We start from the raw sequence: 9,792 nt of genomic DNA on the forward strand, positions 1-9,792 counted from the left end.
TCTACACACACACTTATTAAAGGTTATTGTCAGTGTTTTCACTTACAGTGAAAAGCGGAGCAGCTGGGCAGTGTTTATGACCGAACGGCCCCTTGTCCTGAGAAAGTTCACAAGGTTTCCCTGCAAAACACACACACACACACACACACACACACACACACACACACACACGCACACAAAAGATGAGAATACAGTTGTGTTGGTGCTGCAGCATACTCGCAATACTGTAAAATGCAAACCCAATGTAAAACATGTTATTCATTGCTTAAAGCCTTGTATGATGATACATTAGTCCCAGCAACCACACTGAGCTACTGGATTTGACCCTGGTTGCTGAAAAAGGCAGAATGGACACTTTGGCGGTGCCAAGTGGCAGCGGAAGATCATTTAGAATCTTTGAAAGGAAGGATTTCATTACCCAGATATCCTGTAATGTGCACTCGTAGGAGCCTTTCTTAGTGTCTGAACCATCTCTGGTCAGTCCAGCTTTCTCTGGACCAAGTGATCGCTCACTGCTTTTTGGGGGAAAGTTTTGTATTTTGCTCTTTAGTTTTCAGTCGTTATTGCCTGAGTGCCAAGAAGATTTCCCACCAGTGACACCCGAGATTAATTTGGACAAATCTACAGGTCTCATTAAGTACAGATGGAACACTCTTCACTGTTGCAACCCCAATGTGTGTTTTAGCTTGAGAAGACGGGTGCAATTTTACATAAAATCTTGTCTAGAGCAGCTTATATCATTAGATTATATTTCAGTGAAATAAATATATCATTCATTATACATTTTTCACAGGATACTGTTTGTTGGACAGCTTTTTTAACATTTAAGTAAAATCTCAATGTACTGTACACACACATCAGGACGTGCCCTTGGATTTTGTGACTCAATGTTTCACGACACACATCTCTAGTACAATACAGTAGTCTAGTATAGTACCTAGTACACACTACAGTAGTCTAGTAGGCCTGCATGATATGAGGAAAATCTGCAATGTGCGATAACATTGTTCAATATAGCGATGACGATACGACTTCCCGATAAATAAACAAATATTAAAGTATGCATATTAGCTATACAGTTCCTGTGTCTTCCTGCTTTAATAATGCTAACATAGACCCCAAACATAGCTTGTGCCCACTGATTAAAGAAATGAAATACACACTGACTCTAGCTGAAACTACACACAGCGTGTTTGGGCTTTGGCAGAGGGGCGGAGCACACTGTTGCAAGGGAAAGGTGTACGCTGGATTTACAACACAAGACAAAATGATCAGATGCTGAGTGGGAATGCATGACGCATGTCAATAAAACCACTTTTGTTATTCATTGCGTTTCAGGCAGTCTTTGCGATGAGTTTATTGTGCATGTTCATATTGCGATGACGATGAAAATACGATTAATTGTGCAGCCCTAGTCTAGTATAGTACCTAGTACACACTACAGTAGTCTAGTATAGTACCTAGTACACACTACAGTAGCCTAGTATAGTACCTAGTACACACTACAGTAGTCTAGTATAGTACCTAGTACACACTACATTAGTCTAGTATAGTACCTAGTACACACTACAGTAGTCTAGTATAGTACCTAGTACACACTACAGTAGCCTAGTATAGTACCTAGTACACACTACAGTAGCCTAGTATTGTACCTAGTACACACTACATTAGTCTAGTATAGTACCTAGTACACACTACAGTAGCCTAGTATAGTACCTAGTACACACTACTAGAGTATCCTAGTATAGTACCTAGTACACACTACATTAGTGTATAGTACCTTGGTCATGAGCTCTGTGACAATATGGAGACCGTTGTGAAGGATGACGCCCAACAACCGCACCAGATTCTTATGCTGCAGCTTCCTAGAGGGAGAAAAGCCACATTAAAACAAGACATGGGTATCAGGACTAACAGGAGTACTAGATACAGTACAACCAGAATTGGCAAATCACACAGATGAACATTGTGTTCTTAAACTAATATGAAATGATGAGTCAACTATGTTCAATTGAGGAAATTCCTTCAAAACTGATTTAATCAGTGATTAACAGACACAGCTATCTAAAATGGTAATAACTACTATACTATCAGTGAAGCTGATAAGTGGGGAAAAGATGCTATTTCGAAATATTGTGGAAGTCCCCTCAGACTCACGTCATGACTGTGGTCTCCTGCAGGAAGGCTTGAGCGGTGACATCACATTTAATGTTCTTTACTGCCACCTTCTGGCCCATGTACTCCCCTTCATAGACAGCTGGAGGGACAAGTGCAGAGCATTTTGAGAACTACTACATGCTGTATTTTCGCCCATCAGAAATCAAACTAGCTCAGGAAGTGTTGTATTTACTGTGAGTTTGCTGAAACGTTGTGCACCAGAAATGTTGACGGGCACGGTCGTAAAATTGAGGAGAGGATTAAATGAACGAAAGCTCACCACCAAACTCCCCCTCTCCAATACTCTCTCCCAGTGTGAGCTTCTTGATGTCCAGCAGCCAGCCAGCTGGGGCAGAAGCAAGATCAACATTATAATACACAACCTTATCTGATATTACTCACTCTTACATGACGTTGTGATCATTATCATTATTAGATAGAATAAAGTGCTGAGACGCATGGAAAGTACATAGTTGAGTAAACAGGATGCATATAAAAGCCCCATTACTATAGTATTAGAAATCATATATTAATTAGTTTTTCACTTAGTAAATGTAATTAATTTGGTTTTTCCAATACTATGTTTATTGGCTTTTTCTTTGTTTGAATCAACAGAATATTCACATAGAAAAACACAAAAAAAACAAATAAAACCCTCCCTCCCATCCCCAATAATACTCTCGGTACAAAGAGACACTTAACATAATATCAAATACAAGTACAAAATAGGTAATTAAATACAAGAAAAACATACTTATACACAAAACAATAAATTATACACACAAGTAGACAAATTTAATAAAGAAAAGGAAATCTGTCAACAAATTCAGTTTAAAGTTGTTTATGTTAATGAAAAAAGCCCCTAACGTCACCCTGTGATAACAACCACAACAACCACTTGTTATAGCTCCTAGGAGGCAGAAACAGTCATGCAGGGACAAGGTGCATGATTTGACAACTCGAGACCAAACTTACTTTTGGACAGCTCCAACTCAGCTGACTTGGTTCCTTCTTTTTCTTTGGGTTTCAGAAGAGTCGTGGCAATGGAACCTTTGCTCTTTGAGTAGAACTGCAAAGATGTAAACAAGACTGTGAAGAATGCTACTGACGAAACACATCAATACATTATGCATGTACAGTCATTTCTATATATCTATAGCTCTGGTGAGGAAACACATAAATACATTATGTACGGTCATTTCTATATATCTATAGCTCTGGTGAGGAAACATATAAATACATTATGTACGATCATTTCTAGGGATGCACGATATATCGGCAATCATATCGGTATCGGCCGATGTTGGTCATTTTTTAACATATCGGTCATATCGGTATCGGTCAGATGTTGTAATGTTAATATCGGTTATCATTATCAGCCAAATTCTTCACATTGATATGAAATAATGCAGTAAATCTATGATTTATGGGCTTTTCCAAAGGCTTTGCAAATAAAGAAATGCATAACTTTTTCAAATTCAGTGTTAACATGTGTTTTTCAGTATGTACAAAATGTGATGATCATAAAAATGTTGTTTTATACAGATCATATCGACATTGGTAAATATCGGTTATCGGCCATAACAGCCATGTTAATATCGGTTATCGGCATCGGCCAAAATTTTCATATCGGTGCATCCCTAATCATTTCTATATATCTATAGCTCTGGTGACGAAACACAAATACATTCTGTACGATAATTTCTATATATCTATAGCTCTGGGCAGAACAATCGCAGAACACTATAACCTAGACACGGAGCGGTTGAAGAAAGAAGAAGGGGGGGATCCTGTGAGAAGATAACAGACTTTAAAAATACAGCCAGGTCTCCACTGAACGTATCAGTAATACGTGTGACCAAGTCAAATTTGCTCAAGTCCGAAGTCAGTCTCAAGTCATAAGCCTCAAGTCTAAATGCACAACACTAGTTCAGAAGAAATCGAGAATCAAGTTGATTCAAGTTGAGGAAAAACATTTTCCTTCGGTGGACCTCAGATAAGACCACGTCAGGCTTTGGTCACAATCAAATATTGATGGAACTTATTCCATTAGATTGCTTAATGCTTGCACTCAAATAATGTTTTTAGTCACACGTGGAAACTTTTATGGAATGTTATGGGTGTAAACATGTCTGCAGTATTAGAGTATTTGTATAGAGGACAAACTGATGAGACGCATGTTACAACTGTTTTGTTTCTGTTTTGTAATGACAAAGTGTTTCCCAATCAGTGGGACAGTGACTGAAATAGACTCCATCACTCTGAGTAAATTAAGTCAGTTATAAGCTCATCCAGAGGGACACATCAAAGTCTGGCTTTGGGCTGTCAGTTTGACAGTCGGGCTGCCAGCAGCATCGGGACACAGCCGTTACGTTACACGTTGAGCCTAAATATTCAGCTGGAACAGTGTCACTCTGTTTCCTCTGAGGGGTTAGTCAGCCACACTGAGTCAGGCCAGCAGGCGTCTGTGACTCACTGATAAGAGCTGGTCAACGCTGTCACGTCTATCTCCAAACCTCACCGCAGAAATGTCTTCACTAGACCCTCACACACACACAAAGGCTAAATACAGATCATCTATATATGGACTGCTGTTCAGATGAATTTCTCCTTTTCTTTTTTCTTTTGGCACACATGCTGTATATATTTTTACGCTGGTGCCAATTTTGTTGATGGGCTGCAAATCGAACAGGGGGGAGCCTATTTTTAGGCGTATCACCACTTTGACAAATGCATATACTGCAGGCATTTGGACGCCGAGGGCTGTCCATAGAAGAAATTGCTGAACTGAATTGGTGAATTCAATATTTGAACTTTTACTTAACCAATCTATCCAAGCTCTATCCTACACGAACAGAGCACAGTTCAAACATCAAATAATTTAAATGTAATTATGTATTCTTTATTACAGTGCTCGTTCAACAAGGTTGTAGTATTTTTTTGCACAAATGCCATCACTGGGAATTGAATGGGAAAAGAGGTCATAGTAGGTATAGGAAGGTCGTAGAGGTCACCGTTTTTGTCCAGGTAGACAACATATATCAGAAATAATGTGACAGCTTTTCCATAAAGCTTCTATTACATTTTCTCAGATTACTTTTATTCTTCAATTGGAATGACCTTAGTCCAGTGTATTAACCTGTGTACTAGTATTGTAAGTACACAGTATTACTGTATAGGTCCTTGATGAAAATCTCAGACGGATACTTATGTACGGTAAGTATAGTTACCGGTACTTATAGTCTAACACACCATTCAATATTATGTATCTAATATAAAATCTTAATATAAAATTGAGTAAGTGGGTGGGTTCCGGATTATGTCAGTCATGATTTGTGATGGAAGTGATCCCTCGGGCAGTTGTGTGTGTCTATGTGTTGAATGCATTTGCAATTGCTCAACTATGATGTCACTCGAGCACCTGTGATCTTATCTTAGTCACACTTTGTGACGGTGTCGGTGCAATTTCAGCTCGCATTGTGATTGGCTGTACGTCGGGCACGTGGGATTAACGTGGGCAAAATGTCCGACAGCTTAGCTTAGCATTTAATGATCATGATTCAAGTGTTGCACGACCATTTCTCATAAACATGAGCCTTACTTTTTGTATTAGGGAGATTTTCATCCAGGACCGACAAAGCAATATTGTGCACTTACAGTACAATACTTCTCCATAGGTTAGTACACCGGAATAATACAACAACTGTAAAAGTCAAGCGTCTCATTCCCCAGCCTCTCATACCTCTATCATGTCAATAAGGTTGTAGAAGTACTGCGTGTTGTCGATGGTCAGCTTGTTGTCCTGATACATCACCCGGTAATGGATGACCTCTCCGGAGACGCTGACACACAGGACGTAGTCTCCTGGGTGGCGGATGGACTCTCGCACCAGGAACAGGCCATCTTCCACCGGCCGCAGCTTACACACCGCCTCCGGCCCGGAGATCTTCCCATGGAACCAACTAGCAGCCATAAAAAGCAAACCAGAATGTTAGAACTAGGGATGTAACGATAACCGGTTTTAATGATAACCGTGATGAAATTCCTTTACGATAACCGTACCGTTTCAAATTGTCATTATCATTAAAACCGTGATACCGTGATTACCGTGGTACTGTGATTACAGTGCTTTGAAAAACATGGTAAATACTGTCCATCATCAACCAAAGTTGGCAACCGTCTCCCAGATGCAGGCGTGCAGCCTTGGAGAAATGATTTCAGTGACTGTATCAACCCTTTTTGGGTCTGAGTTTTCAATATAAAACGTATAGCGTTAATATAAACGAATACCGTGATAATATGATAACCGTGACAATTTTGGTCACAATAATCGTGATGTGAAATTTTCATACCCTTAGATCTCTAGTTAGAACCCTCTAATGTACATAGGTACTATGAAAGCATCTGATGGAAAATACATCTACCTTCGTGAGCCCATTATCAGCTGATCACACTGAATGAAAGACTGGCCTTTTGAGAGTCCCAATTTCATTACATGGCTGCAGTTTTGAGATTTTCACAGGGGCAATTTGTTCAACTGCCAAAAAAGGAAACATAAAGAGCTACCGTAATGACGTTTGTGGCTTACAAAAAAAGGAAGTCTGATTCATACGATATATATCTGAACGTGACACGCTGTGTGGTCACAAGACTGGCTTTGAAGCACATAGCAATAGCTTTATTACTCTAGTAACAAAGAGGAAATAGAAACGTGGTCAAAGAAGCACAGGCGTGGTGCAGGTACTGTATGCTCTGTACTTGCTTTAGCTTTACTGAAGGAAGATGTGTCAAGTTCATACGTACGGCATGAGGCTGAGGCCGGGGTCGACGCGTATGGCCTCTCTTTGGCGCACGTTGGTGGAGGTGATGAGTCCTTCCTCTCCGGTGGCGTTGAGTCTCGCCGTGTAACAGCCCTTCACCTAACACAAACAGCAGCATCACAAGGGCAGCTGTGGTTATACTGCATGGCGGGAAGAGGTGATTTAGTCGTCTACTAGATACACTATCAGTCAGACGTTTGGACACCTGATTGAATGAACTGTTGTTTTTCATTCTCTTAAAGCCATTTTGATCTAAAGGCTTCTGTTAAAAAACTTGCAATTTGTTTTTTTAGACTAATATAAAAAGAGAAGTTGATACGTATGTAAGAATTCCTTTCCAAAACCTTTGCTTTAAAGACTTTAAAGATCGTTTCGACTTGTTGACCACTTTTTTTGGTCACTACATAATTCCATTTGTGTCCTTTCATAGTTTTTCTGTGTCACTGAAAAAAACATCTTCACAAAACTGAATAAAGAGCAAACGTTTTTTTTAATAAACAGAGTCCCCCTTCCTCCACTGACTGACAGGAAACAATAGGAGAGTACACGGGGGCAACATAGTTGTTGACAGCGGGATTATTGAGAGTCCATGAAGCACATTGAGAGTTTCACAAAGCACATTATCAGTCTGGCTGAGCGCATGATATTTAATAAGGGGCGCATGGTTAGGAAGTAGATGCACCGTTTGTCCATACAATGACACAAGTAGAAGTGTTGACAATACATAGAGTGAGGGGCAGTTTGGCTGCCTCAGCAACCATGTGGTGACAATAAACAGGACGAGGAGTGACTTGGCTAGCCTGGGTAAACCCATCCCCCACGTGACCTGCTCTCAGACCTGTTCTCAGTCACTAGGTAGTAACTGGGAACTGAGAGAGCAGGTCACGTGGGGGCTGGGTTTACCTAGGCTATGACTTGGCTGCCGCAGCAGACATGATAAGGTTATTGAAAGTACACATCATGTTCAAGTGCAGACACATTTTATGAGTATTCAGTACAAAGATTATATTTGCTGTTACAATATGAGTATCTATCTACACTGTAGATAGATACTGTAGATTCTACAGTATCTATAAAAGGGAGCATGTGGGCAATGTTTCTCTGTTTCAATTTAGATGTCATAAAGTCCCGGCGTCCTGGCATTGTGACATCCCCGTTGATGTAATCAGTGATGTCATAAAATCCCGGAAGTGACATCACAAAGTTGTGACATCATCAGTGATGTCATAAGAGCGAGATGCCTAGTTTAGTATAAAGATTAAATTCGCTTTTACATTATGCCTTTTTACCATTATTCTAAAATGTTTTTTGTTGTTGTAAGAAATAAAGAAATATTTGTGTCCAAAGATTTGACTGGTAGTGTTTATGGTAAAGCCTCTTTTATACCCAATAAACATTCTGAGGTCTATCAGAGGTCTACAGCAACACTACACATTTACTATTTATGATATTTCATGATATTGCTGATATTTCTTTGGGGACACACTGGCCATACGAAGCGAGTTTGTGACCGGAAGGTCGTCGGTTCTGAATATTGTCCTATTTACACTTTTAAAAATCGTGTACCGCTATCACATTTTTATTTATTTATTTTATTTAACCTTTATTTAGACAGGCGAGTCATTAAGAACAAATTCTTATTTACACTGACGGCCTGTGGGGTAAGGGAGAGGGGCTGCAAAAAAAGTCATGTTAAGGATAAAAAGGATAAAAACAGTGCATTATAAAACAGGGTATAAAACATAACAGCAATCACATAGGATAGAGCCAAAACACAGCATAACACAACACAGCACAACGTAGAACCAACACAACACAGTACAATGTAGCACAACACAACAAGACAAAACAATACAGGATAAACCAAACAAAACACAGCATGATGGGGGAAGGGGGTAGATGGAGGGAGGGGTAGAGAGGGAGGGAGGGGGGATGGGAAGAAGGGAGGAGGGAGGGAGGAAAGGAGAAGGGGAAAGGGGGTAAGGGAGGGGGGAGGGAAGAAGGGAGGGGGAGGGGAGGAAAAGGGGAAGGGGGTAGAGGGAGGGGGGATGGGAAGAAGGGAGGGGGGAGGGAGGAAAGGAGAAGGGAAAGGGGGTAGAGGGAGGGAAGGGGTAAAGAGGGAGGGGGAGATGGGAAGAAGGGGGGGTAGGAAAAGGAGAAGGGGGAGGGGGTAGAGAGGGAAAGGGGGGGGTAGTAAAGGGAGAAGGGGGAGGGGGGGTACTATGAGGGGGGGAAGCAGACACAGCGGTCAACAAAGAGCTGTTGGAGTTGCTGTTTGAAAATGGAAAGTGATGTCAGGGTTGCAAGTTTGAGGGTGCTCTGAAGAATATTCCAGTCGTATGCTGCTGCAAAACGGAAGGAGGTGCGGCCGAAGACAGTTCTATAAGCGGTTGAGCTGGGGATAGAAAGTTTGATGTACCCGCTTGATCTTGTACTATAGGTGTTTGTTGCTATGTGGAGGAGAGATGAGAGGTAATGTGGTGTCTTGCCTAGTATGGACTTAAAAATAAAGTGGTGCCAATGGAGGGATCGTCGGGTTTTAAGGGAGGGCCAGTCTACCAGATTGTAGAGGTCACAGTGGTGAGTCTGGAAGGGTGCATTGGTGGCGAAACGGATAGCTGAATGGTGAAGCGTGTCTAATTTGAAGGCTCTGTCCTCATCATTTAACTTTGCCTTGATGATCTTCAGAACATCTTTTTTTTGCTGCAGCCACACTTCTCCATCACGTAACCTATGACAAATGCACAGGACAGCCACCTGTGAGTCATATTATGTGGAAATTTACAAACAGGCTAACCTCAGGAGACAAGATAAT

General features: G+C 40.9%; 1 protein-coding gene across 1 annotated transcript in view; it reads right to left on the reverse strand.

Moving 5' to 3' along the window:
• LOC310786044 (megakaryocyte-associated tyrosine-protein kinase-like) overlaps positions 1 to 9,792 on the reverse strand; it is a gene marked incomplete at its 5' end in the record, with an annotated part of 15,977 nt that overhangs the window by 4,929 nt on the left and 1,256 nt on the right. The window contains 8 exons of the mRNA XM_083647228.1: positions 47 to 120; positions 1,781 to 1,865; positions 2,158 to 2,257; positions 2,438 to 2,503; positions 3,133 to 3,226; positions 5,900 to 6,119; positions 6,961 to 7,076; positions 9,537 to 9,708. Coding sequence (XP_083503354.1) covers positions 47 to 120; positions 1,781 to 1,865; positions 2,158 to 2,257; positions 2,438 to 2,503; positions 3,133 to 3,226; positions 5,900 to 6,119; positions 6,961 to 7,076; positions 9,537 to 9,708 — 927 coding nt within the window. The remainder of the gene's footprint in view (positions 1 to 46; positions 121 to 1,780; positions 1,866 to 2,157; positions 2,258 to 2,437; positions 2,504 to 3,132; positions 3,227 to 5,899; positions 6,120 to 6,960; positions 7,077 to 9,536; positions 9,709 to 9,792) is intronic.

The sequence above is a fragment of the Poromitra crassiceps genome (assembly GCF_964638095.1).
Source record: "Poromitra crassiceps genome assembly, chromosome: 12".
NCBI lineage: Eukaryota > Metazoa > Chordata > Actinopteri > Beryciformes > Melamphaidae > Poromitra > Poromitra crassiceps.